The sequence below is a fragment of the Rutilus rutilus genome (assembly GCF_951802725.1).
Source record: "Rutilus rutilus genome assembly, chromosome: 17".
In the NCBI taxonomy this organism is placed as follows: domain Eukaryota; kingdom Metazoa; phylum Chordata; class Actinopteri; order Cypriniformes; family Leuciscidae; genus Rutilus; species Rutilus rutilus.
Window position 1 is genome coordinate 35,991,185 of NC_140230.1, and position 27,514 is coordinate 36,018,698.

At 38.6% G+C, this 27,514-nt stretch overlaps 1 protein-coding gene across 3 annotated transcripts in view; it reads left to right on the forward strand.

Moving 5' to 3' along the window:
* The window catches only part of rftn1b (raftlin, lipid raft linker 1b), a 123,141-nt gene that overhangs the window by 42,033 nt on the left and 53,594 nt on the right, over positions 1-27,514 (forward strand). The window contains exons 3-5 of one of the 3 annotated variants that reach the window (XM_084385488.1): positions 9,184-9,361; positions 19,384-19,492; positions 24,028-24,406. In XM_084385488.1, the coding sequence (XP_084241614.1) occupies positions 9,184-9,361; positions 19,384-19,492; positions 24,028-24,406 (666 nt within the window). Of the gene's footprint in view, positions 1-9,180; positions 9,362-19,383; positions 19,493-24,027; positions 24,407-27,514 lie in introns of all 3 variants that reach the window. The other 2 variants (XM_084385487.1, XM_084385489.1) reach the window with 2 other exon arrangements.

Here is a 27,514-nt window from a genome sequence, read left to right on the forward strand (position 1 = left end):
GGAAATACATAAAGCACATTTGACCGTGAACGCTTTATATAAATACCAAGGGTTTAACAAGATATCATGCCACAATATATTGCAATACAAAAATGCAACATGCATCGTGGATAGTGACAATATGTATCATGGATAGTTCACCCAAAATAAAAATTACTGTGTGAGAAAAAATTCAACTTTTCATAGTTTTAGTGACTACATTAAACTACTATACTGTATATAATGTTGAATATAATGTATAATAATGCAATGGGGGAATATTTGTGGGTCCTAATAATACCAAATGTCTGATGTTACCAGTAAAAGTGTCCTACATTATAATAAATATATCTAGTCAGTGAAAGAGATCAAGCATATTCATCTAAAATAATTCTGTTTTCAGCTTCAGAATCATGAATATTGTTATTCTGGTGTCTCTATTGTCCTGTGCTTTGGGCTTCCAACACCAAATCCAAGCCTGTTCATTTACACACCAATGTAACACTAAATTTACCATTTTAATCAACAGTACATTTTTTGTTAACCTTTTATCATGTCTTGGAGTATCGCAGTAATATCGTATCGTGAGTTCAGTATTGTGATATTTATCGAATCGTGACATGAGGGCATCGTTACACCCTTAATAAATACAATATAGGTAGGTCTAATCTGGGGGATCAATGTTATATTTATATAAAACTTGTATCGTTTTTTGTCAGTTTTTATTTAAAGGGATACTCCACTTTTTTTGGAAATAGGCTCATTTTACAACTCCCCCAGAGTTAAACAGTTGAGTTTTACCGTTTTCGAATCCATTCAGCCGATCTCCGGGTCTGGCGGTACCACTTTTAGCATAGCTTAGCATAATGAATTGAACCGGACAAGACCATTAGCATCTCTCTCAAAAAAATGAACAAAGAGTTTTGATATTTTTCCTATTTAAAACTTGACTCTTCTGTAGTTACATCGTGTACTAAGACCGACGGAAAATGTAAAGTTGCGATTTTCTAGGCTGATATGGCTAGGAACTATACTCTCATTCCTGCGTAATAATCAAGAAACTTTGCTGCCGTACCATGGGTGAAGCAGACGTAATGATATGACGCAGCACATGCCGCCTGATAATAGGCTACTGAGCTGGGGACTATTATCAGGTGCTGCGTTATATCATTACGCCTGCTGGACTCATGGTACTGCAGTAAAGTTTCTTGATTATTACGCAGGAATGAGAGTATAGTTCCTAGCCATATCAGCCTAGAAAAATCGCAACTTTACATTTTCCGTCGGTCTTAGTACACGATGTAACTACAGAAGAGTCAAGTTTTAAATAGGAAAAATATCGAAACTCTTTGTTCATTTTTTTGAGAGAGATGCTAATGGTCTTGTCCGGTTCAATTCATTATGCTAAGCTATGCTAAAAGTGGGACCCCCCAGACCCGGAGATTGGCTGAATGGATTCGAAAACGGTAAAACTCAACTGTTTAACTCTGGGGGAGTTGTAAAATGAGCCTATTTCCAAAAAAAGTGGAGTATCCCTTTAAAAACATCCAATTATGCAGAAAATATGATGGTAAATATTTAATAGATGAGTTGCCAATACAATATAACAATATATAGGGTGTGATTTTACCCCATAATTCAGCATATCGACACAAAATGAAAACTGCAAATCCTCCTTTCTCTGCCTGGATCCAGTTGTTTCTGTGAATCACAGCGATTCATTTGCTTCTCTGTTCTGTAGCTTTCGGGAGTCTGTAAATATATACCTCAGATTTCTTGTCAAATCTAGTTGTACAGTCGATCTCAAAGCTCTTTCCCGTTTTAGATGTGTTTTGTGTGTTATTCACGCTGAAACACTGAATGCTGTTGCTCAGTGTTTCTGCCACTCGGTGTGTGTGACCGGCCGACGGTGACGTCACACGCATAAACCCTCTATATGAGTCGTGTATCTTTATATATCTAAAGTCTGTGGTGGAAACACACACATCTGTGTGACGCTGAAGCAGATTCTTGTGTGCCTGAAAGCGATGCTCATGAGGCCTGGAAGAACCAGAAAAGAGCAATCCTTACCAAAAAAAAAAATTCCTGCTGGAAAACACAAGCTCGTATGTATTCCTGAGTAATCATTCACTCTTGGATGGGTCGTGTATTAGAGTTAATGTAAAAATAATTACATTTCTTATTAATAGTCTCTGCGGCGTCGGCCACAGTCTGCTGCTGTAATTGAGTTTTTGTGTCTAATGTCTTTGGGCAAGGGTTACCATTATTACTCTTACCATTATTAATCACAGGAAATAAACTTTTACAGTGGCACACAGCTACAGATGTGGAGCTTCGCAAGCAAACGGATATTATTAAACCTGCTAAATGTCACATTTGCCCTCCACACTTTGCTATTTGCAAATAATTGATATAATAATTCTTCCAGATAAAAATGTTGACATTAATGAATATTACCCAAGGCTGAGACAAAATCACAGACGAACATGTTATTGCTCAAATATGTTTTTCATCAACTTTGTTTCTCCTTCGGACCTAAAAATTAGACAATTAGGCTTACAGACAATTTTCTGGTTCTTCCAGGCCTCATGAGCATCCCTTTCAGGCACACAAGAATCTGCTTCAGCGTCACACAGATGTGTGTGTGTCCACCACAGACTTTAGATATATAAAGATACACGACTCATATAGAGGGTTTATGCGTGTGACGTCACCGTCGGCCGGTCACACACACCGAGTGGCAGAAACACTGAGCGACAGCATTCAGTGTTTCAGCGTGAAAAACACACAAAACACATCTAAAACGGGAAAGAGCTTTGAGATCGACTGTATATCTAGATTTGACAAGAAATCTGAGGTATATATTTACAGACTCCCGAAAGCTACAGAACAGAGAAGCAAATGAATCGCTGTGATTCACAGAAACAACTGGATCCAGGCAGAGAAAGGAGGATTTGCAGTTTTCATTTTGTGTCGATATGCTGAATTATGGGGTAAAATCACACCCTATATATTGTTATATTGTATTGACAACTCATCTAGAAATATTTACCATCGTATATATTCTGAATAATTGGATGTTTCTAAAGAAACACTGGCAAAAAAAGTTTGAGATATGATGATATATAACATTGATATAAGTGATCACCCAGATTTAGACCTATATTGTATTTATATAAAGCGTTCACAGGCTTTATGTATTTCCCCGGCGTCGAAATCAGGCACATATAAATGTCAGGAAACACGATTCCTGCTGCATGTCGATATCCATGATCACTGGATCTTTGGTAAGCTGTAAGGAACACAATATCGAGTCCAACCTTTAGTTTAAACTGATAATCGTTTGTTTTACTCGTGTTTTCACAGTTTCTCCTATTAAATCCAGTCACTCTCAGCTCTTCTGCCATCGGTCCGGAGGCAGTGTGTTCCTGCGGGAAAGTGACGTCAATGCATTCCCTCTATAGAGTTACAGAATTAATGCAATTCTAATTGCAAAAGAAGATATATATCACATTTTTCAAAATGTCATAATCATTTGTTAACAAACAGGTATTCATTACTTCAATGAGCTCATTGTTTCTGCATTAAATTATGACATTGTTTAAATTAATATATTTTTAGCTAAGTGTGATTTGTATCTGTACATTTCTGAAATACATAACTTAGACAGTCTCCTCTGATAACAGATCACTGTAAATTGTAATGTGGACTCGTGCACTTTGTAAAAAGCGGCTATCTGAGAGGCTTGTGCATTTGCTCTCCATTTCTTCTCATTAGTGTCTCGGAGAAACTATTAGCTCTTTTATGATTTGTCTTTCCTATGGGATGAGCGACAGGATCACGTTATCAAAAGCTGATCTGAACAAGACTTTTCTGTATTGGCTGCCACAGACTTTGCCATTTAGGGAGTGATCAAGGCCAACTCAAGCAACATCCCAATGTGTGTTTGTTGTAATCAAATTTGATGCTTATTGTTTTATGTACAAGACACAAGTGCACATTTACATTTATGCATTTGGCAGACGCTTTTATCCAAAGCGACTTGCATTGCATTTTACACATTTACATTCTCATCAGTTTTTGCTTTCTCTGGGAGTCGAACCCATGACCTTGACGTTGCAAGCGCCAGCGCTCTTCTGTTTGAGCTACAGGAAAGCATACAGGAGGAGACGGCGAAGAGAGCGAATAACATTGAATGTGAGAGGGCAAACCCAGCATGCTTCTGCCTCTGTTTACACACACAAAGCAAAAAATCAAATCAAACATACCAGGATTAATTATGCTTAACCAGATCCGACCGTGCATGTACCGTTTATCAGGCTTTTGTATCTGTGGACTATTTTCTCATCATTCGTTTTATCTCACAGCTTGTGGAGAATATGATTGAGCAATCCAGGGTTATTTTTAGCTGGCCAATGATTTGCCTGAAGCGCCCTTTGCTTTGCTTTGCTTTGCTTTGTGTGTGTGTGCTATTTAACAATAGAACTTTGGAATTACGCCTGGGAAAAGAAGAACATCACGTGGCCACAATCACTTTTTTGTCTCCTCTTTGTATTTTTTACCTACAGCCAGAGAGCAAAATTAACACTCGCAAAGTGCCAAACGAGAGTGAAATGTATAAATACAACAAAATAACACTGTTTAATAGATGACTTTTATGTAGAACATTCCTTCCATCAAGCCACCAACACTGAAGTATAGACGAGTACTTACAGTACAATCCCCCTGTAGTCAATAATGTTATCCCTTAAAACTCATCTTTGATCACCAAAATGACATATTTAAAAGTTTTTTCCTTTCTTCATGCCTTCAAATATCTTGAATGTAACTCGACACCCTCGCCTCATTTAGTATGCGTGGTTCTATGAATATGCGAATGAGCCCCGCCTCCACTCACTCACTCAGCTCAGAGATCCACTGGTTGACGATCACACGTTGATCTGATTGGTTACAAGGTAGTTTGTGACGTCAGAAACACCAGCGATTTCAAAGCGTGTGTTTGAGACTGTCTTTGGTTCACTGCAGTTTTAAGGAGGAAATACTCAGCAATGCTGTCGACTTATGAACTTACACATGCTTTGTCTTAAAGCACATTAAAAACACCATATAGACACATAAACAACATTAAAAACTGGATTTTAAAATATAAAATACAAACCATTCCATGGCTAGTAAATGTTCCTAACTCTCCCGGCATTAGCAGATGGTGCAAAAAGCAACTTTTAGTCTGTTTCTACAGCAAAAACAACAGATAAATATTGCTCAATTTGCAAGGGACCGAGATAAATCTGCAAGCATGACTGGATCTGAACATGTTCTCTGGGAATATATTGTTTGTTTGGTAGGGAGGCGTTTTTAGCTGAGCAACATGTACTTTCCAAAACTGCTGTCGAGTCACACATATCTGCCTTTGTCTCGCTATAAATAGATTTATTCTAACTTTAAAAAGCAGAACAAGTGTCTAGAGCTTTAAATGACTTCCTGTTCATCTTTAGGTTGAGCTCAGCGTGCAAGTCAGCTTCTTCCAGTAAACCGCACACATATGACATACAGTTTATGGGAAGCACCGTTGACCGTTCGACTGGGTTTATTTTTGGATCACACTCACTCCGGGCAACAGTTCGGGTTGGTTTATTTGAGCGCGTGAGCAGACAGACACACTGTGTGTGTGTGTCTCTCTGGGACAGTTGTGCAAAGCCCTGCGTCCAGCCGGCTGTGTTTGCATAACAACTTACTAACTTTCTTACAGAATGCATTTAGCATGCAATGCATATCATACACAGTTATCATATTTTGAGTAAATTGCAGCTGATATCACAATTATTTTCTTCCTCAGTAATTCTATATTGTTTTCCAGTACAAATACCATTAACACTTTATGTATAATGCATTATAAAGGTATTCATAATGTACATTATAATGCATTATATCTATTCATAAATCATTGTAAGCAAATTGAAAATGCATTATAATATTTGCAGATGTCTTGTTACATCATGTGTTTTAATGCATTATGGTGTTCAATGAATCGATAATATTATCATATAACTGGTTACAGTTATTCATGAGATCATTATAAGGTGCATAACGAGGCATTAATTAATGCATTAAAATACTTTATACTGTATATAAAGGCTTCAAATATAGTGTTACCCAAAATACTGGAACATTCTTAACATATATTTACATGATTAGCTAAAGGATAACGTTTTCTGAGAAAAATAAAAATAAAAATCAAGAGACTGAAATTTATGCTTAAATCAAGAAAATTATATAAAATAAAAATAAAATAAAATACAATTTATTTTTTATAAAATAAAAATGCCAATAAATTTGATTTCTTATGGCATAGTACAATCTCACTTAATTTTGATAAAAAACAAGACTTAATATTTGACATTATTTTGCTTCTATGGGAAGCGTATCTTGATTTGAGATTGTTTAGATATTTGTACTGGAAAACGACAAAAATACTGAATACGAAAATCATTTGGACACAGAAATAGAAGCAGAAATTGCATTGCATTGTTTTGCTATTTGGCAAATCTCCGATAATCTGGGTATTTCATGCTTGATAAAAAAAAATGTCACATACGGTTTACAGGATGCATACTGAGTTTAGTCAACTCAAAAGCATAGCAAATGTCATTCAAACATGTAAACAAGGCCCATTATAGAATTAATTCTCAAATGTTCTTTTCAAAATGTGCGCTATAATGTCACCAGTTTTAAACTGCACACTAACAACGCATTGTCCACTCATTGACACCGGTGTGTGTGTGTGTGTTCACAGACGTGATTTCCCCTCAGTCCTGCTCTCTCATTAGCATATGACCGTCTGGATTGCGTTGAGAGACAGATCTGATGTGTTGTTGCACAGCTGGGCGATTCTGACACTTTCTGTCTGTTATGTTGCATGTCTCCTCTCTCCCTCTCTCTTTTCCCATTATGCCCAGACAAGACTTAGATTAAAATGGGGGAAAAAAATGTTCCTCCCACTCTGAAGCGTGTGGTCAGTAACACCCAGTGTATCTCATTACAGCCGGAGCGGGGCGTGACTGGGCTGTCAGATACAGCAAAGCTCTTGTGTAAAAGACTCTCCTCTCACGTCCAGATAAACAATCACATTTAATTGGATTTTTCACCAGGCCCATTAAATCATAGACAAGGTTAGTCAGGCACCAGTTGCGAACGCGACCCCGTCTTCATCCTCTCTTACATCGCAAACAAACTAGCCAATCCTCCCGGAGAAAAGAGCTTTGAAAAACAACAAACTGCGTTTGACTGTCCAGTGTCTGTACGGCGTTATAGCCTATTAAATATTCATGATTTAGTGGCAATGATTTTAATGTTGATTTATAAAGTGATGCACATCTTTAAAACATGTCAGAGCTGTTGGCTCACGCTGGACTCGGGTTCAGTCTGACATGACCTATACTTTCCTATATTACTGTCTAATGTCCAATAAAAATATAATTAAAATAATATTTAAAAAAAATAAGCCATTTTTATATATCACATTTTTTATTTTATTTGAAAAACAATATAAAATAATAATAAAAAATGAATAAACAAGAACATAATATAAATATATTATTAAAATACAAATATTCTAAAAATGTTTTATATATACAATTTTACATTTTAAAAAAATTATATAAAATAATAATAATATAAAAAAAATTTTTTTTTATTTTTTTATATATCAATTTTTCATTTTTTTAAATAATAAAAAATAATAAAATAAAAATAAATAAAATGTTTTGTTTTAAAAATCCTAGAAGCCTCTGGCGTTTTTCATGTTTAAATGTTTCGAAAATATGCACATATAAAAAAAAAAAAAATTACTTATAGAAGCCTCTGCTTGGCATTTTTCTTATATTTAAATGTTTTGAAAATATTATTAAATAATTTATACTCATGCACACTGAAAATGAAATATTCTTCCTTTTTCGATAGACTTTTCTTCCGCATTGAGACGTATATCTGAGTGAAACGGTTTGTGTAATGAAACCAACAATGTATCTTGTCTTTAGGGAATTAATTGGATCGTAGGAAGTTGGGATCTGAATGCCAGTTTGCAGACAGTTGTGTGCATGCATAAATCACTTATGATAAACACAGCAGCAATATGTCAAAAAAAAAAAGAAAAATGAAGAATTGTACATTTTGATTTCCAGCCGATTTAAAATATTCCTTCCTGTGCTTGGCAACAATTCTGTTATATAAAAAGAAGGATTTATCATCAGCCCGATGTGTGTGTGAGTGTGTGATCTGCTGTTCTCACCCGTGTGTGTCCTCCGGGATCTAGATGCCAGTTTGCAGACAGTTGTGTGCACGGATAAATAACTCATAATAAACACTAATAATCTGTAGAAAAAAGAGACAGAGAGAGAGAGAATTGTCAATTTTGATTTTGTGGTGACTTTAAATATTCCTTCTTGAATATTTTGTTATTTGTGTTATTTAAAAGGGGTGGTTGATTATGATTTGACTTTTCTAACTTTAGTTAGTGTGTAATGTTGCTGTTTGAGCATAAACAACATCTGCAAAGTTACGACGCTATTTGCTTTTAAAGAAATCGCTTTTTAAGGACTACAACAAACGGCTGGTAGAGACTACACCACATTCCTCCCGGGTTAGTGACATCACCAACCCTAGAATTTACATAAACCCCGCCCCCTGAACACGATTTATAGATTATCAAGACAGAATATGCTAATCAATGGCTAGAAGATAACTACACATCAGCTTCATAAATTCATCAACTAACCATTCAGAAATGTCCTGTTGCTTCTACATGTTGCCACTTCTCGAGTCTCTCCATCATTGTCTGACTCCGGTTTGAACAGAAAAGGCTAAACGTTTTTGAAATCTCCAGTGCATGTGTGTGTGAGGTAAAAGAACACGAGCTCTTGAAGCTCCGCCCCCTGTGCCGGGAGCAGCAGCTCATTTGCATTTAAAGGGACACACACAAAAACGGTGTGTTTTTGCTCACCCTCAAAAAGTGACAATTTTAACATGCGATATAAAAATATCTGTGGGGTATTTTGAGCTAAAACTTCACACACACACTCTGGGGACATCAGAGACTTATTTTACATCTTGTGAAAAGGCTGTTATACCACACCTTTAAGGATTTCTCATCAGAACGCTGTGTGAGTGTGTGATGTGCTGTTCTCACGCGTGTGTGTCCTCCAGCAGATGGGACGTCGACGCTGTGTGTGTCCTCGGTGAGGGAGCTGCCGTCTCAGCTTCAGGATCTCTACCAGCAGGGCTTCGTTCTGAGCGCTGTGCACCCGTTCGTTCACCCGTGTGGACCCGAGCCCGCCAGCATCCAGCGCCAGCTCTACCGGGCCGTGCTCATCAGAGTCTCCGACAGGTGGGGTCACAACACACACACACACACACACGACGGGAACATGAACTCCACAGGTGCTGCTGACATTTATTACAGGGGTCAATTCTGTCAGCACCACTATCGTCAAATACGATTTACAATTAGCATATAGTTTGGATTGGCGGTATGGTTCTGTTCTGGGCAAGAACTAGCCTAGCATGGATAAGAGCAGCAATAACCCCCCTTATGGGAAAGAACAGAACCAGCATGAATGTATTGCAGATATCATTAATTCAAGATTTTAAAGTACAACGAATGCCAAATCCTGACTGAGACAGGAGGAGCTGGGGAGGAAGGAGGGTAATGAGCTCCTGAGAAACGCGATAGCCGCTGATAATACTGAAGGAGCTTATATATGTATACAGTGATAGACGTCGTATTCCTATAGGTAGACGTGGATCAGCTGAGAGTCACTGATGCGAGCTTGACTAACGTGACTTGCCAGAACTGACGCTACGCTTGATATCCCACTTTTTTTTGCCTCAAATCCTCTATAATGTTCCTCAAGATTTCTATCACCAAAAACATCATGATTTAGTGCCACCCTCTATCTGACACTTCAACAGGCTGCTTGCTACTTTACATTTAAAGTCCCCCTGTTGTCAATAATTTTATCCCTTAAAACTCATCTTTGATCACTAAAAAGACTAATTTAAACGTTTTTCCTTGAGAAAAAATTCTTCATGCCTTCAAATATCTTGAATGTAACTCGACACCCTCGCCTCATTTAGTATGCGTGGTTCTATGAATATGCAAATGAGCCCCGCCTCCACTCACTCACTCATCTCAGAGATCCACTGGTTGACGATCACACGTTGATCTGATTGGTTACAAGGTAGTTTGTGACGTCAGAAACACCAGCGATTTCAAAGCGTGTTTTTGAGACTGTCTTTGGTTCACTGCAGTTTTAAGGAGGAAATACTCAGCGATGGTGTCGACTTATGAATTTACACATGCTTTGTCTTAAAGCGCATTAAAAACACCACATAGACACATAAACAACATTAAAAACTGGATTTTCACCACAGGGGGGCTTTAAGACTTCTTAGGGTCCAATAGATTTGGTGCTGCCACGTCCTCTTTGCAAAGCCAGCTGGATTCTTACAGACCCCAAACTTTTAAACATTCTGAGCAAGTCAATGTCACTTTATTTATAAAACAACTGTTGACCGATGTCCTGTACATCACATAAACATAAACACAATAAAAACAAATAACAGGCAATAAACAGATGACATGCCACTGTATCATCAATTAAAAGCTATTTCAAACAAATAAGCCTTCAGTTTTAAAGTTTCAGTTTTGATTTCAATTTCAGTCTGATCACAGACGTACAACTTTTACAGTGAATGAACACACCACTTAATGGCAAGCTAAAAACAAAACCTGTGACTGTCATTCACACAGTGGTCAGTATAACCCACACACTGGGCTAGACTTCACAGTTTCCCTCTGCACGAGACCAGCACTTTACAGTCCGTCACACAGAGTTGGTGAATGTTAAAGAGCGGTTCGATAATCCTCTGGCAAAACAGTGGCAGCGACTCAAAGTCACATCCACTCCCTGCCTGGAGCTCTGCTGGATCACACACACACACACACACACACACACACACAGTCCAGGCCAGCCTGGCTGTGGTGGCGGAGTAAAGGGCACACACACACACACACACACACACACACACGAACACACACACCACAGGCCGCTGCCACAATCACTTGTGTGAAGAGTGAGGGCCCTATTTTAACGATCTAAGCTCATGGTCTAAAGCTCACGGCACAAGTGCACTTAGTGCGTCCCAATCCACTTTTGCTAGTTTAACGACGGGAAAAATGGTCGGTGCTCCCGGTGCATGGTCTAAAAGAGTCGTCTCTATTCTCTTAATGAGTAATGGGTGTGTTTTGGGCGTAACGTGCAATAAACCAATCAGAGTCTCTTCTCCCATTCCCTTTAAAAGCCAGTTGCGCTCGAGCCATGGCGGATTCGCTATTTACATGACGGAATTTGATAGTGGATAAACTCCAGAGCACAAACAGACCTGCTCGTGCATGAGGTTAAAGCTGTGTGTGTGTGTGTGTGTGTGAGGTTAAAGCTGAGTGTGAGGTTAAAGCGCAAACAGACCATCTACGGGACAATCCGGATTCCACCATATCTTTATGTCCACGATAATAATCTTTTACATTATAATCGTTTTATTTTTAATATCACCGACACACAGTGTCCAGACCGGCCCGGCTGCGGTGGCAGCGTAAAGGGCACACACACACACACACACAGTCACACACACACACACCACAGGCAGCTGCCACAATCACATGTGTGAGGTTTGAGACTCTAGGCATGTGTCTGACCCTGTTGACCTCTAAGGGGAGATTCCCTGGAGGAAGGAATTGAGGTGATGTTTTTTTTTCTTATTTTATATTATACAGATGAAAAAATAAAGTAAATCTAGTTTGACGTTAAGTGTTGTGGACATGATCCCGAACCCCCGGCCTCCAGTGTTTTAGGGGCCGGTGCGGAGCCTATTTTTCTGAATGTTGTTGCAGTTTAAACGCACATAAAGGCTCCAGATCGGCATGGAAGACGTGGCTTCTGATGAACAGTGTAGTGTGGATCTGATGCTGGACAGTGATGACACACACGCTCAAAAACCCTGGAATTATTCCATTTTCATGGATGCACCAGGAATCCTGAAACACATTCCTCCTGTATTTTACTGTTTTACTATCCAACTCCTCTCTATATTACCGTTGATGTTTCGGCTACTCTTCCTTTCTGTATGAAGCAGCTGTGCGTGAGGGACATGATGAGCTCGATCTGTAAGCTGTACTGTACATTACACACTTCAGCGCATGTCAGGATGAACTCTCGGCACGACCTCCCCTCATGCTCATGCGTCATGCACTGAAAAGCAAGAATGTTCATGCAAAAACTCATTATTGAAGTCATATGCACACTCCCATCGCTCATCTTAAAGGAACAGCTGATGCAACAATTACACTTTGGTTCTTTACTTAAACTCCTTTTGTTTCAAACCATATGCTGTCAGTTTTTTTTGTTAGTGTGAAACACAAAATGATACATTTGAAGGAATGTAGACACTCATAGTGATCGCGAATATCAAATAAAATCACACAAGATTTGCTGTGCTTTTACAGAAATCATTTAAATATTTATTATTTCAGTCGTAAAAATTAATTTTGTGACTGTAGCCAATAAAAAAAAAAAAAAAAAAAAAAAAGAGTTTAAAAATACATTAAGAAACATTGACAATAAATAATAAAAAAAATTATGTGGATAGTTCCAATCATGCTCACCTAGGCTGCATTTATTTGATCAAAAATACAGTAAAAATGTTGACATTTTATTACAATTTAAATCAGCTGTTTTCTATTTAACTTATATTTAAATAATCAATGATGTCAAACCTGGAACGACACATTTATTCGAGCATGAATGAGATTTAAGGATATCAGTGACTTAAATTCAGGGTCTTTTCCTCACACAAAGCTATCGTATGATTTCACAAGTCATATAGACCACTTTTTTATATATATATTAATTTTTTTTGGGGGGGGGGGGGGATATGGAAAATAGCAGTGTGAATATATTTTTCTGAAGTTTTGCTATTGCAATCCATGGAAGAAAGAAAGTCATATAGACCACTTTTCTTTGTCATTTTTGGGAGATTGACAGCCCCTGGTAACTGCATGCTTTTGTCATATATATCAAAATATCAGTGTGAATATTCTTCTAAAGTCCTATTGCAATCCATGGAAGAAAGAACGTTTGTAACAACATGAGAGAGAGTAAATAATGATAATTATGTTTCCTGCATAGAGTAGGCATGATGTGAATGTGTTGCTCATAGTGAAGACTTCTGTTTGTCTTCAAGAGGCCGAGAGCAAAACAAGACGAAAGAAGATCAGACTTGGATTGTGTCACGTGTGTGTTGATGTGCGCGTGTTGGGAGGAATCATAGTATCGTGACAGCTGCCAACCTTTGATGGCTTCGGCAAAGCTGCCTTGCTTTATCTTTGGCGTCTGTCACCGTGGAGACAGTCGCTCGCATCAGCATCGGCCCTGAGGGATAAACCTGCGGAGAAAAGAAAGAGAGAGGCGAGATATCAAACAGGGCACAGCTCCACTCCTCCCCTGCCAATCCCAGAAATCAGAGGAGAGAGAGGAAAAGTGCAGATGAAAGAAAACCTTCATGTAGCCATTTCTCGATCTCTCCAAAAACAAACAGACCCAAAAACGTCCAGAGGAGAAGACAAAGGGAGTGAGGAGGAGGAGGAGAGGGAACAAACTGAGGGATGAAAAAAGGATCCGTTGGGAAATACAGCTCAAAGCCACTTCTAATGGTCCAAGCTGGTCATTACCTGGTTTGGGTTTTGGTTAAGCGAGTTAAATGCTTCCAGAGGTGAATGAATGTTATTACTCAGCGCTTTCAAAGCTCGAGAGATTCCTTAGAAAGAATTAAATAGACACAGATTAGAAAGAGTAGACAGGATACTATAGATTATGGGCCCTATTTTAACGATCTGAAACGCAAGTATCAAACGCGAAACACAAGTAACTTTGTGGGCGGGTCTCGGTTGCTATTATACCGGCGGGATAAATGACTCTTGCGCCCGACGCAAATCTAAAATGTGTTGGTCTGAAGTAGCTTCATTACTCATAGGTGTGGTTTGGGCATAATGTGAAATAAACCAATCAGAGCATCATCTCACATTCCCTTTAAGAGCAGGCGTGCTTGTTCCATGGCGGATTGCTATTATAACGGCGGATTTGCCAGGAGCGGTTCACAGCCGAGGAGACCGACGTTCTCGTCAGGGCCGTAAAACACAGAGAAGTGACATTGGGGATGGAGAAACACACACAGATTAGCTTCGGTTAAACAGGCGTATGATAATTTGGGTAAATGTGTAAGCTAGATTTATGCCTATTTTTTCACATCTTCATGGACACAACAATGATTTCCCTCGTGTGGAATATTTTTCCTTGTAATAATGTATGGTTTTCTAAAAATGGGAACTGCTGCGTCTGTGTGTAGATGAGAGAAGCAAAGTGTATGTGTGTTGTGCACACGCTACATTATGGCCAAGCATGCGCCCTTAAAATAGCACATGAATAACATGCGCAACGTACCACTGACTTTAGACGAGGTTTCTCCTGGTCTGTGGCGGAATTGTTTTCTGAAACTGGAAAATAGCACCAGGGAACGTTTGCGCCGGAAAGTACCTCCTCTTTTCACTGAACCGCCCCCGGGAGCGCAAGTTCATTCCCTAATTTACCGACGTGCGTCTGTGGAGGGAAAAGTCCGCTGTGCGTCGGGTGCAAAATAGGAATGAAAATAGGCTGTGAACCGCTCCTGGCGTGCGTCTGGCAAATCCGCCGTTGTAATAGCAATCTGCCATGGAACAAGCGCGCCTGCTCTTAAAGGGAATGTGAGATGATGCTCTGATTGGTTTATTTCACGTTACGCCCAAACTACACCTATGAGTAATGAAGCTGCTTCAGACCAACACATTTTAGATTTGCGAGACCCGCCCACAAAGTTACTTGCGTTTCGCATTTGATACTTAAAATAATGTACTAATACACTGATATTAAAAGATTAAATTCAGTATACACCTTCTTTGGTGATGTATACTACATACAGGCGAGCAGATGAGCCCAGAATATGAACGTAAACACGCATGTTAAGCATTTTGTTTATAACGGTATTCGATAGGAATCCAGGTTTGTCTGCTTGACGGTACTTAGTATGGTTTATTAACGAGCTGAATACTGTCTTAATGCACACTCTAATCTTAATAACCTTTTTTTTTCACTATAATGAACCTTGTGTGCAATTAAAAAGCTTCCATGGATGTTAAAGGTTCTTCATGGAACCATTGATGCCAATAAAGAACCTAAGAGTGATTAAGCCACATAAGTATTTTCTTTATAATGGTGTTCTATGGGGAAACACTTTCACTAAACCGGGCAAATTATTGTGAGAGCGCTATAATCCCATGAAAGCACAGATGCGAGTGGAAAGTTCTGAGCGTGATCTACTCGCGACGCACAAATTAAAGAACGGATCATTTCCATAATGACCAACACAACCAAGAGCAGCACAAATTAGAGTTTGGTTTAAGACACTTTTTTGGGGCGGTAAATAATGGTGCAAATACCAGTACATTGACGAGCGCAAACCTTAATAAATCGCCTTGCATGATTCTTTTAAATACTGTCCTCCCATAAATATTGCGTCTGAAAGGGAAACTCCTACAAATGCATATGCAGCCGCAAAAAAAGAACCATTTCCACGCCTTTTCAACGCTAATGTTTCACGCTAATGTAAATCCTGACAGTAGTTTTTTAACACCAAAAGAAGGTTTGTGCTGTTTAGCACATTGCATTCACATGTTGGGTGCATCTGTTCACCTGCATCCATTGGTTATGTCATAAGTGAACAGTTGAGAAAGAAACCGGATGTGTGTCAGTATATGCATTCAGTCTTAAAGTGACAGCAGCCTAATCTAATATTCCTGCTGTTGTCTGTCATTTAAAGGGACACTTCACCGATTAGCATTAAGCTTTGTATCAGTAGAAACCCGGCATTTTCGAGTGACCGTGCTTCCCTCCCTCATGTCCCCCTGAGACCAGAGATTTCTGTGTTGTGTGTCTGGAAAAAAACCTCAGATGGCGCAAAAATCTTCATTTTCAGGCTTTTTGTCCAGAGACGAGAGACTACAGCCAGTAGGAGGCGCTAGTTCCGCACGTCTTCAACCCGCCCATAGGGGGATCTCACGATAAAACGGCTTCTCTTCAGTTTCGAGTCGACTAGTAGCCTAGTTGTATTATTTATCCCGATACTGCCCTCTGTAACCGGTAGGCGTGGCTTGGGAGTGGCCTCGTAGGGCAGCGAAGCAAGTGCATTCTGGGAGTTGTAGTCTTTTATCCACATGAGCCAAAAATACATTTTCTGGCTTTTCTCAGTCTAGAAGGCACCAATAATTTCACATTTCTACTACATAAATGACCCAATTTAAATACACATTCATCTTTCCAGCAGTGAAATATCCCTTTAATGTTAATAAAATAAATAAATAAAAAATACAGCTTTAACAAAAAACTAACCTATTTTTAATCTCTAAAAATCCAGTATTTTTCAGCTCCGAGATCAGTTGGAGCTCAGACATCATTTGATCACATGTAACAGTGTTTAATATTCACCGGGAGTCTCTGGATCCTGGCCCAGCGCTCCCACATCAGGATTAGCTCCTGCATTTTCCCCTTAATACAGGAGCTCCTCTGGACCTGCGCAGATGCAAACATCACAACCGTGAGCGAGCGTCGTGGGATTAGAGTCTCAGAAAGCGATTTGCTGAATGCAGCTGACTATGTTTATAATTTAAAATGTCAACTGTCAAGCCACCCATGTTCAATTTTAGTTACAGTTCCACTTCAGCGACGAGGGCGGGTGATTTATGCATCGTTTTTGGATAATTGCGGAGCACCTCGCAGGGGTACCGGTACGGACCCGAAACCATTAAGGCCGTTATGCTTGAATAACATCATTCACGGCTCGGTAAATAAGCTGACATCAAGAAAGATGTGATACATTATTAATGCAATGATTAACGATTGGGATACATGGGTTTGATGGAAGGTTGTTGTCATGGCGATGCCACTGAATATCACTTGCAGACCCGGAATTGCTGAATCTGACAGCAAAAGTGATATTGTGATTCCGGAGGGCAAAGATAGACACACACACACACACACACACACAAACCAAGGCGATCCACAGGCATTCGCCAACAGTGCAACCCCAGCTGTGTCTAAGATGCATGTCTGAGACAAACCTTTGAGCGAACTGAATCTGAAGGAAGTGTAGATCACTGATGCTTTAAGCTTTTTATTCCCAGAAGCCGCACTCCTGTGAGGAAGCTCTTCTGTCGAAGTTACCCGCCGAAGGGCTTCCACACACCGCACAAACACTGCCAGGGATTGCTAGGTGCATTAAGCCTGTAGGGAAAGAAATGTAATGCCTTTTACATGAATAGTTCATCCACCATCGAGAAGACTATATTTGCTCGGCCTCGTGCCGGTGTGTTGGTCTCTGGAATCGGTATACGGTTCTTTTGCATGCAACAGTGTCTGAAAAACTCAGAAAAGAGCCAAAAGGAAGCATCAGTAATCAATATAACTCGAGCACTGCATACTGTATATTCCAGCGTACAGTCGGGGATTAAACAGGGTGCAAACAAATCGATTGTTTCTCATATGCAATGAGATTCTCTGCATCATTGCCGTCACATGATCCGAAATCATTCTAATATGATGATTTGCTGCTCAAGAAACATTATTATCAGTGTTGAAATTAATAAAAAAATGTAAGGAAACTCATTTTTTTCAGGATTTTTTGATGAATAGAACAGCATTTATTTGTAATAGAATCTTTTGTAACATAATAAATGTCTTTACTGTCACTTTTGATCAATTTAATGCATCCTTACAGAATAAAATTATTAATTTCTTTAAAAAAATATATATATATTATTGACCCCAAAACTTCAGGAGTCAAGTTTGCAATATGAAGTATACTCTATCTTTTGTGTGTGTGTGTGTGTGTGTGTGTTTTATCACGGGAAGAACAGATGTATGACTACAGAATGCTCAGATGGTGGGAAATTAAAAAAAGTTACATTACGAAATTAATTCCATGATTAATTGCAAAAAAAAGCATGTTTTTCCTTTCTCTTATTGTTAATCACACTAAATTAACTTGTTAGATAGACAGGCCTTTCATTCTGCTGTTCATACGCTGCTCTGGTTTGTTTGTCTTCATGTTAAACCCAGACTGAAGGATACGGTCAGGAACGGGATGAATGTGTTCAGGCAGCAGATGGCCGTGTGTTGGCGGGAAGTGTGAATCCGCGCGTGTGTGAGTGTGTGTGTGTGACAGAGGTGAGTCAGGGCCCTGCTGTGCTGTGACTTTGTGGTTGGATGGAGCTCTGAGTTAGTGTTTTTCATCTCTGTCCCAAATATCACACACACACACACACACACACACACACACACACACACAGAAGATGGGAGAAGACACCAGCTCACGAGGATCTCTGAGGCTTTCCTTTGGAGAGAAACAAAAACATTTTTTGAGTTACAGTCATTCATAATTATAAGGAGACAGTCCCGCCCCCAAACTCACGCCATTGGATGAGTCAAAACACCAGCAAATCATCATAATAGAGTGATTTGTGAAGGATCATGTGACACTGAAGACTGGAGTAATGCTGCTGAAAATTCATCTTTGATCACAGGAATAAAATACACTTTACTGTATATTCACATAGAGAACAGTTATTTTAAACTGTAATAATATTTCACACTTATGCCGATTTTATGAATTTTTGATGGAGCCTTTGTGAGCATATTTCTTAACGTTTCTCATGCTCACCGAGTTACTTACAGTCGTCTCTGCATATTAAACCGGCATAGAAAGTATTTTAACATTGAATAAATGACGCACTTCACCTTTAACAATGCTGAAGGAAATCACCTCAGAGAGAGAGAGAGAGAGAGAGAGAGAGAGAGAGAGAGAGTATTACAGCTGCTCATTTAGAGAATATGTGTCGTCTTAGTGCTCATTTCTGTGCAAAATGTTTCCAATAATAAACCTCACGAACAGATGTTCTCCATCTCACTAACACTTTCTTTTCTTGTCGTATAATCAGTTCGCTAAAATTTACTTTTTCAAGTTTGGTCTGAGATTTATCGCTAATCTGCACCTGTTTAAGAGTTGTGTGTTTGACATTAAAACCGGTGTCTCTCTCTCTCTCTCTCTCTCTCTCTCTCTCTCTCTCTCTCTCTCTCTCTCTCTCTCTCTCTCTCTCTCTCTCTCTCTCTCTCTCCCCTCTCTCTCTCCCCTCTCTCTCTCTCTCTCTCCCCTCTCTCTCTCTCTCTCTCTCTCTCTCTCTCTCTCTCTCTCTCTCTCTCTCTCCAGCTGGGAGAAGAATCCTGCAGACTTTGAGCCTTACCATCTGAAACTGGAGGAATGCATGTCTGCGGACCAGATTCCCACTACGGAACACATCCAAGGATACGTGAAGAAAGTAAGAAGCTCCTGTTTAGCTTCTTGTAGGAACACACTACCGGATCATGAATATTCAAATCTGCTCATGCATATTAAAACAATGACAAACATTTGTGCTAAAAGGTACTAGTTATCAGGTCACACCTGCTGTTTTTGACCTATAAGGTGGATATTAAATTAATAATTTTAAGTATTAATAAGGTGAGCTTGCAATGCATTGTGGGATTTCTACATTGCTAATTTTTTTGGTAGATATCAACCTCAAATTTGGAACACAACTTGTTTAGATTTATGGCTTTGATTTTCTCACAGTTTTAGAGTAAAACTTGTTTTGGAAAATAAATATTTCATATCAAATAAAAAAAAAAAACAGTTTATTTAAAAACAGTTCATGTAAAAAAATATGTAATTTTTACTTCAGTAATAATCTGTCAAGTGTCATCTTTAAAAAGAGATCAAACTTAAGTCTGTGCTTCAAAGCATTCAATATTTTTAATTCTCAGGTCTATGCTCAAAAAGTGAATAAATGGATTTTAACAAGTGCATGAACATTATTTTAGTACCATAAAATAAAAAATATTAAATAAAAAAACATTATCGGAGTAGCTTATCTCACATTATCTCACTAGGTTTTGGAACATAGCAATTTGTTACAACTACAAAATCATATCTCAATAAGGTATATCCTTAAAACCCTGTAAGATGTCTTTTTTGATGACTATGTCAGCTAATGCAAAACACCACATTCACTACGGTATCTTTATATGAATATTTGTAAGGAGTTGTTAAACTGGAGTAATGATGTTATATGTGACCCTGGACCAACAAACCAGTCACATGGGTCAGTTTGTTGAAATTGAGATTTATAAATCACCTGAAAGCTGAATAAATAAGCTTTCCATTGATGTATGGATTGTTAGGATAGGACAATATTAGGGCTGAGATGCAACTATTGAAAATCTGAGGAATCTGAAGGTGCAAAAAAATCAAAACATTGAGAAAATCTCCTTTAAAGTTGTTCATTTATGTTCACGATTGTGCTGCATTCACTCACACAAATACATGTTTTATATATTTACGGTAGGAAATTTACAAAATATCTTCATGGAACATGATCTTAATATCCTAATGATTTTTGGCATAAAAGAAAAATGGATCATTTTGACCCATACAATCTGTTGGCTATTGCCACAGATATACCCGTGCGACTCGAGACTGGTTTTGTGGTCCAAGGTCACATATTATATCAATATGAAATCAGTTCATATGATATTGAATTAAATTGTAATAATATTTCACTGTTTTTACTGTATTTTTGATCAAATAAATGCAGCCAAGGTGAGCATAACAGAAAAATCTTCCCAATCACAAACTTTATCCCTGTAAAGTGGAACAAAAGTGTCCAATCCCTCTTGGAATCACTGTATAGACCCCAGACCTGTTGCGGTCCACATTCATCCGTGATTAATCGCAATGATCATCACCAATACGATCCTTCCACCCGTCACATCAAACTCGGAAATTATGCAGGAGCCCGGCGAGAAGAACGGCTTCTTATCTATGCAATTTCATTTGCATCATTGTTGCAAATATAATGACAGGACTCCCGGCGTCAGCGTTCAATATGCATTAAACAATGCCACTGGAAAAGGACGGGCCTGTTCCCGGTTTAATTTCAGAGAAAATAACCTGCGTGATTCTGGTGTGGGCGAAGGCGTCAGATGGAGATAGTGGAGGCAGGCCTCGGGCTGGCCTTTATTAAAGCAGCATAATGGAAAATGGCATCATTAGCATTCCTTGACAGTTAACGATTCAATTTGGTTTGATGAGAATTCAAAGACTGGCTTCCAAACGTGAACTGACAATAAAGTGGAAGATGCTCGTGTGATTTGGGTCAATGGTGGACCGCTGCCATTGTCATCAGCGCCTGCTAATTTCAAATAGATGATGGTGTGGAAGAAAGGAAGCCGCTTTTGCAATATATTGTTTTGAATCGCGTTTTATTGTTAGGGTAATGTGGCATATCAATCGGTTTTAATGTTTTTACGATGAGGAGACTGGAAATAAATGAAGCTACTTTCTCCAAATGAAACTTCTTACAATACGATGCAACTCAAAGCCCTCGGCGGAAGGTTTATCTGGTTTATTTTGGTAACGCTTTATTTTACAGTGTCCTTGTTACATATGTTACATGTACTTACCGTAGTAATAACAGTAAATTATGCATAATTACATGCAACTAACCCTCAACCAAATCCTAATCCTACCCTAACCCTATAGTAAGTACATGTAGTTAATTAATATTACTCAGCACTTAAATATATAATTACACTGTAACAGAAGGCGCGTTTCCATTACAGATTTGCGCAAAAGTTTTGCGAATTTTTTTCTAAATATCGACAAAAAACTATTGCGAAATGACGGCATTTCCATTAACTGATGTTATGCGACTAAAACGTCATTCCAAAAATCATGGCAATGGATGTTAGGTTTATGTACTATATCCCAGCCACTGCACTGGCCATTATTATTAATCAAAGGAGACGTATGTGTGTTATCCAATCATTAATGGTAAGGAACGACCCTTATTATACTGTGAGCGGCTCATATGAGGAGTTTCTGGGTGTTTCTCCCTCATTTCTGCTTCCAGGTCTTGATTGTGGCATTTATTTGAGGTTTAGAATCCAGTATTCCTGTAATTCTTTTGTCTTTTATGAATTTAATAAAGAGCTCAGTCTCGTATTCTGTCCAAACACACCGCGTCGTCTACGTCAGCTGACCTGGAAATGTGCTAAAACTGTTTCCATTGCAGTTTTGCGAAATATTTCTTTTTCGAATTGCCTGAAAAACCTCCTCATGCGAGCGGGAAAACTTTTTTTTGCGATAAATGGGAGTTTTTGAGAAATTGACGTGTTTCCATCGGGCGCATTTTCAATTCACAATTTTAATTTGAAGAGTAATGGAAACGCGGCTATTAATGACACCTTAAAATAAAGTGTAACCCATTTTTTTCAAGATGTCAGTGAACTATTTTGAAAAGATCTGCTAAGTTGGACCAGGATCAAATCAGCACTACATAAAGTAAAATCCAAAAATATGAAGGAATAGTAAACCATTTAGTCTCGTATTTTCCGGATATACACTAGTCTGGAATAATTGAGATTTTTTTTAATGTTTTGAAGCATTGTCACCAAGGCTGCATTTATGTGATCAAAAACCCCTTATTAGATCAAAAACACATAAATATTATTAGAATTTAAAACAGATGTTTTCTATGTGAATATATAGTAAAGTGTAATATATTCCTGTGATCAAAGCTGAATTTTCAGCATCAGTACTCCAGTCTTCAGTGTCACATGATCCTCCAGAAATCACTCTAATATGATGATTTACTGCACAATTATTATTGGTACTCAATTATTATAATTCTTACTATTATCAATGTTGAAAACTGTTTTGCTGCTTTTTGACATCAACTTTTGAATCACGGTTTCCACAAAAATGATGTGAATGCTGAAATTGTTAAAAAAGTTCTTTAATATTTCACAATATTACTGTTTTCATTCAAATAAATGCAGCCAAATGCATGTACGTTTCAAAACCACAATAGTGATAATAATATGTGAATATTCCTTGATAATTCAGAGCTGATATTCTGTCGTGTGTGAGAAGGCTTTTCATATGTTAATGGCTCCGATTACGTGATGTTTTGTTCTCAGACCACATGGGGAAGATGGCTTAAGGATTTAAAGTTGTCCTTGGCTTTCCTTATTGTCGGCGTCTGTAAACAATCGCATTGTTTGCGCAGGATAAACCAGACTAGCATGGAAATTCATGTTGGTCTAAACTAAACTGGCATTGATTTTCAGCAAACAAAATATACAGTCAAACCAAAAATTATTCAGATATAAGTTTTTATTTATTTATTTTTTACTAGTGTGTGCAGGACACTATAGATCATTTATGTAAGTGAGGATAGCAAAATAAAGTCAACTGTGACATATTATACCCAAAAATCCTTCATACAAGTAAAATGTATTAACATTTTGGACCAAAAATGATTCCGACACTTTGACCTGATCATGTTTTGCTGAAGTGTTTTGTCTTTAATTGCTAAAGCTCTTTTTACACACAGACTGAACACAATGAAGCATTGCTTGGTGATTGGTTGAGCTAAACTGGTATTATCTAATTGTGTAGTTAAATTTAACGGCTGACAGATATTCAACATCATTCATGTGTGAGACAGTCTAACAGAAGGACGGACAAAACCAGTCAAATATACATTGATTTCTTTTATCACCATTTTCTAAACTATAGCGAATAAACTGTGATAATGTGAGAAATGTTGAAGGTGTCTGAATAAATGTAGGTTTGACTGTATACTCTTACACTGTTACGCTGTGTTTTCTCCTAGAAACAAACTTTGTTGCATTATTTTCCTGTTATCTCTGTAAAGCTGCTTTGAAACACTCTGTACTGTAAAAAGCGCTGTATAAATAAAGGTGACTTGCCTTGACTTGAGTGTCTCTCTCTCTCTCTCTCTCTTCTCAGCAGATCCAGGACGCTGCGGATCAGGGCATCATGTTCGCGGGCTTCATCCAGGAGCCGGCGGGTCTTCGCCCACATGTGTCCCGACACGGAGAACCGGAGGAACCCTCTCTCTCCCTGCACTCAAGCCCCAGCTCGCTGCACGGATCCGGGCTCACGCCGAGCCCCAGTCCCCTGGAGGAGCCCGAGCCCGAGGACCAGAACCACGGGGAAAACGAGGGAGGAGAGCCTTCTGAAGGAGGAGGAGAAGACGATCTCTCGGTTGAGACGTCAGCCGTGTTGAAAACAGGACCTGGTGACACACAGCAACACAACAACAACGACACGGCCAAAGTCAAAGACGCAACTGAGAAAGCCAGCCGGTTCACCCGGACCAAGAGCGGTGGGTTGAGCATCTCTATCCTTCCATCAAAACTAAATCTCACAAAACATTTAAAGTGCGTTTTAGTTTCGCTTTAAAATGCAGCATATTTTTGATACTATAACTATAGTTTCTATATAAACTGTACGCTACTCTTCAAAAGTTTGTGGTCGGTAAGATGTTTTTAATAGAAGTCTCTTATGTTCAAAAATACAGTAAAAATAGTAATATTGTGAAATAATATTTCAATTTAAAATAGCGGTTCTGTATGTAAATATATACAATAAAGTGTCATTTATTCCTGTGACCAAATCTGAATGTTTAGCATCATTACTCCAGTCTTCAGTGTCACATGATCCTTCACAAATCACTCTAATATGATTTTTTATTTGATGCTCAAGAAACATCTATGATTATTATCATCAATGATCAGATTTTTGTGGAAATCGTCAGTCAGTATTATTGGCAGACGACCACACCAAAATTGCCTTTAGAAATCAATACTTTATTTCTATGATATCACTGAACACTCATTACGTGTTCTTGTATTCTGACATTTTATTGGTATCAATTGGTGTTTTATTGATCAATTATTGGTTGATTTACATGTGATGTGCAGTTTGACTGTTTTTTTGGGTGAAACTAGTCTAAACATCCACTGTATTGGCCATGAAAATCACTGCGATATTCACAATGTTGCTCAATTTTAAAGGGGTGGTTGATTATGATTTGACTTTTCTAACTTTAGTTAGTGTGTAATGTTGCTGTTTGAGCATAAACAACATCTGCAAAGTTACGACGCTCAAAGTTCAGAGCAAAGGGAGATATTTGCTTTTAAAGAAATGGCTTTTTAAGGACTACAACAAACGGCTGGTAGAGACTACACCACATTCCTCCCGGGTTAGTGACATCACCAACCCTAGAATTTACATAAACCCCGCCCCCTGAACACGATTTATAGATTATCAAGACAGAATATGCTAATCAATGACTAGAAGATAACTACACATCAGCTTCATAAATTCATCAACTAACCATTCAGAAATGTCCTGTTGCTTCTACATGTTGTCACTTCTTCTTGAGTCTCTCCATCATTGTCTGACTCCGGTTTGAACATAAAAGGCTCAAAGTGTTTGAAATGTTCAGTGCATGTGTGTGTGAGGTAAAAGAACACGAGCTCTTGAAGCTCCGCCCACTGTGCCGGGAGCAGCAGCTCATTTGCATTTAAAGGGACACACACAAAAACAGTGCGTTTTTGCTCACCCTCAAAAAGTGACAATTTTAACATGCGATATAAAAATATCTGTGGGGTATTTTGAGCTAAAACTTCACACACACACTCTGGGGACATCAGAGACTTATTTTACATCTTGTGAAAAGGGCATTACACCACCCCTTTAATGTCGACGGCGTAATCTATCGCCCAGCCCTAATCCCGAAGCGCTGATGAGTTAGTAAGATCATAAATCATCTGATTTCTAGGTGTCACGTACTGTGAAAGCATCTCACTGGCTTTTTTTTTTTTTTGTCTCAAGAAAAGCATTGTCAGAGTTTTGACGTATGGGATTGGGAACATTTGGCATTTACAAAAACCCACACAGCGGGTGCTAGATTAGGCTTTGTTCACCCTTCTTTTTTCCGGCAGTAACCAGATGGCAAACCTCATTCTCAACATTAGCTAGGGAGGCGTTTCTTTGCAAAAACTGTGGCATTGTGCACAGAGTGCGCCGTAGCATGTGAATGATGCATGCTGGGAGTCCTGTGCCCGAGTCTCCTGCATGTGGAATGATCCTATGGACTCACGCTACACCAATTTTTCTCATTCAGGCACAAAATGACAGATGCCAGGAGTCCTTTTGGCACAGCGCTGTGTCTTTATGACTTATCGCCACTGCTGATAAATATAGTCATTCCCCGCTCAAATCCCTCTAATGCTCCTGGAGATCATATATAAAGCATTACGGCGCTGGTCAGCCGTGTGAAATGCTCGGAGGTTTGTCAAAGGAAGGGTTTTTTCATCCTGCAGTGAAGCTGGAAAGCCATCGAGTGAAACCTGCATTCACAAAGAAAAGCACGGTTATCCGTGTTTCATGCACAGCAATGATTCAGAGTGCTTTACACACTCAGATTAGGGACGCACGGCCACCATATCGGTATCGGACGATATTTGTTTGGTTTTAATGTTATCATTATCGGCCTGATGAGAAAATTTGGCTGATATATTAAATGTAGGATATATTTCCTTCAGCTGAGACACTTCAGATGTGCACTGTTGGCCATGATGGTTTTGAATGGCTTGAAATATGACTGGATTCACTTCAAAAAAGGAAAATACAGTAAAGTACACAGCAAGTCTGTCATATCGGCCACATAAAATTATAATGAGAACATAATTGTGTGTTTGGGACATGGCATTTAATGTTGAGACTTTTGTTTTTGTAATCATGCTCTCAAAAATGATATAAAAAATTTGGATTTAGATTTATCGACCAAAATATCGGTTATCGGCTTGCAAATATAAAGAATTATCGGTTATCGGTATCGACAATTTTTTATTTTTTTTGTGCATCCCCAACTAAGTTGAAAATTAAAAGGGCAATATTCTGGGTTGATCTCATGAGATGCATTTTAAAACAAAATAAAAAAAATATAAAAAAAGTAAGACCATTAAAGATTATGTAACTATTTTAATGATAATAGAGTTGTAGGTTGTAGCCCTAAAACTATGGAAAAGAATGAGTTCCCAAGGGAATTTCTGGTTTTGCATCATATTTTCACTGTAAAGAGAGAAACCCGTATTTTAGAGCGTAAATGGAAACAAACTAATTTAGAGGTCTTTAGAATCGCGTGGAAAGACAGTATGTCACGTTATAAAAAGGCCCTAAAAGCAGCCAGGGCTGAGCACCTCCGCAAACTAATAGAAAATAACCAAAATAATCCAAGGTTTTTATTTAACACCGTGGCTAGACTAACAAATAAACAGACATCACCCGAACAAAATATCCCGTTACAGTTTAGTAGTAATGATTTTATGAAGTTCTTCACTGAGAAAATAGAAAGCATCAGAACCACAATTGTAAACGTTCAATCTTCAGTTGCGCCTTATAATTCAGCCTTAATTATCACCCC